Here is a 2,810-nt window from a genome sequence, read left to right on the forward strand (position 1 = left end):
TGCTGCCCAGCCGGGCTGCTTTCCTGCTGGGCAGGGAAAGGGATGGGTCAGAAGGCAGGGCAGGGATGGAGCACAGACGCCGAAGTGTCCTCAGTGCAAAGCAAACGTGGACTTCTGAGTTGGTCCCTTGATGTCCCTCCATGGAGGGACAACCAACCTCTTGGAGGTGGGGTGAAAGGCCAGGACTGGGAGTGGGGGTTGCAGGGGCTGCTCTGTGACAGTGGCCCTGGGGTACCTTCCCAGGCTGTCCCTGGAACAAAGACACAGCCCAGCCCCTGCTCTGCTGCTCCCTCAGGTCTGTGCCAGGAGCTCTGGGTGTGCAAGGACACTGCTGGGTGCCCCCACCCTGCACACTCCCACTCTCAGCTGGGCACTGGCATTTGCTTTGCCAGGGCATTCCTGGAGCACATTGCTGAGGGTGACTGTGGAGGAAGAGCCTGAAGCCTTCCTGCCCTGCCCTCAGGAGATGTCCTTTGCTGATGGAGGTGCTGGTGTGGAGCCCAGCTCTGTGCCAGCAGTGCCCAGGGCCTGTCCCTGCCTGTGATCCCAGCACGGACACGCAGCAGGACTGTGCCCAAGCTGCCAGAGCACTCAGGTCTTGCACCCACAGCAGGGCTGGGAAGGACAGTGTGGAGCTGGAAAGAGCAGATGTGGAAAGAGCAAGTGCCCTTGTCCCTGGCTGTGCTGCTGTGCTGGGAGTCTCTTCCCTCCAGCTCTACTCGCAGGCACGGCCCCTGCAGCTCCAGAGAATGGCTGAAGAAGCATCTTAGACACACGAATCAAGGCAGGGAATTTTATTCTACTTAAATTTACAGAGAACAAGCCTTATGAAAGTCTTTGAATTACAGAAGAATGGTAGATATTGATGTAGAAATTTTATGAACAATGCCATTGATTTGTGGATAACATTATAAAAGTAGAAAAAGAGTAAGGAAATGTACTGATGATAAAAGGGACATATAGGAGAAAAAAGGGCACTGATTGCAATGAGTTACATTCGGAATCTTCTGCAGAAGAAAAGACACACTTTATTACTTTCTATAAATGTAGCTACCAGTTTCCTCAGGGAGTCTATCAGTTCCTGGTTCCTCAGGCTGTAGATGACGGGGTTCAGTGCTGGAGGCACCATCGAGTACAGAACTGACAGGGCCAGATCCAGGGATGGGGAGGAGATGGAGGGGGGCTTGAGGTTGGAAAATGCTGCAGTGCTGAGGAACAGGGAGACCACAACCAGGTGAGGGAGGCAGGTGGAAAAGGCTTTGTGCCGTCCCTGCTGAGAGGGGATCCTCAGCACAGCCCTGAAGATCTGCACATAGGAGAACACAATGAAAACAAAACAACCAAACACGAAACAGGCACTAAGCATAAGAAGACCAATTTCCCTGAAGTAGCCTGAGTGTGAGCAGGAGAGCTTGAGGATGTGTGGGATTTCACAGAAGAACTGGCCCAGGGCATTGCCCTGGCATAGGGGTAGGGAAAATGTATTGGCTGTGTGCAAGAGAGAATAGAGAAAGCCAGTGGCCCATGCAGCTGCTGCCATGTGGGCACAAGCTCTGCTGCCCAGGAGGGTCCCATAGTGCAGGGGTTTGCAGATGGCAACGTAGCGGTCGTAGCACATGATGGTGAGGAGGGAAAACTCTGCTGACATGAAAAAGGCAAAGAAAAAGAGCTGTGCAGCACATCCTGTGTAGGAGATGGTTGTGGTGTTATGGAGGGAATTGTGCATGGCTTTGGGGACAGTGGTGCAGATGCAGCCCAGGTCTGTGAGGGAGAGGTTGAGCAGGAAGAAGCCCATGGGGGTGTGCAGGTGGTGGTCGCAGGCTACGGCGCTGAGGATGAGGCCGTTGGCCAGGAGGGCAGCCAGAGAGATGCCCAGGAAGAGCCAGAAGTGCAGGAGCTGCAGCTCCCGCCTGTCTGCAAATGCCAGGAGGAGGAACTGGGGCACGGAGCTGCTGTTGGACATCTGTTGTTTCTTAGCATAGGGTCTGTTTAAGAAAAGGAAAAGACAGGGAACAGTTAAGTCAGACCTCTCTGAAAAAGCAACCCCATTTTTAAAAGAAATCAATGTGTCAAATGTCACCAAATGCGCTGCCAAGGAGTCAGGTTTGCTCTGCTGCAGTGGGACACGGAATTTTTTTTGCAGAGCTCTCATACACACAAGGAATGTCAGATGTAACAGACCTTGAGTACAAAAGTTCCATCTCTACACCCATGACTCAGAAGAGCTGGGGCTGCAGACCAGAAGCTTAGTCTGAGCTTAGAGTAATTTTGCCTGTGTTTTCTATTTTTACCATCACATCTGGGGAAGGTTCTTTTCCACTGTAGGAATCCTCATTTCCATGGACCAGCAACACAGGGCACTGCCCAGGGGCATCTCTGTCTGGGCAGGCTCTGATGGCAATGTCGGAGCATCCCTGAGGAGGCTGGAAAAGTGACACTGATGCTGTCTATAAGACAGTTTTGATGTCTGATAATCTCAGGTTCAATCCCCTCTAATCTAACAGAGTTCAAGTTTCAGTGTCTCCTCCTGTGCTCAGAGATTAATTTCTCTGTCACAGTCAGCACCCAGACAACCCAGAGTATAACACTGAAAGAACTGGTTCATTCTCTTTAAGGTACCCCCTGTCTGTCTGTGCCTCTTGCCAATACCTTCTGGGAAATGTCCTGCTTTGATCTGGAGCTGTGACCAGCCCTCATCCCTGCAGCACACTGTGGAGATCAGAAGGACTCTGCCCTGCTCTGCCCTCCCAGGAGTTGTTCCTTCCCCACAGCCCTTCTCCCCCAGCCCCGTGGCAGCTCCTTGGCCGGGC

General features: G+C 52.7%; 1 protein-coding gene across 1 annotated transcript; it reads right to left on the reverse strand.

Annotated features, from left to right (window-relative positions):
• Nucleotides 1–841: 841 nt before the first annotated feature.
• Nucleotides 842–1,963, reverse strand: LOC113979236 (olfactory receptor 14J1-like). Its single transcript, XM_027706694.1, has one exon. It carries the CDS (start codon nt 1,961–1,963, stop codon nt 992–994), a length of 972 nt encoding a protein of 323 aa, XP_027562495.1. The 3' UTR covers nt 842–991.
• Nucleotides 1,964–2,810: the final 847 nt, after the last annotated feature.

This window comes from Neopelma chrysocephalum, unplaced genomic scaffold, assembly GCF_003984885.1.
Source record: "Neopelma chrysocephalum unplaced genomic scaffold, ASM398488v2 Primary Assembly neopelma1_63192, whole genome shotgun sequence".
Taxonomy (NCBI): domain Eukaryota; kingdom Metazoa; phylum Chordata; class Aves; order Passeriformes; family Pipridae; genus Neopelma; species Neopelma chrysocephalum.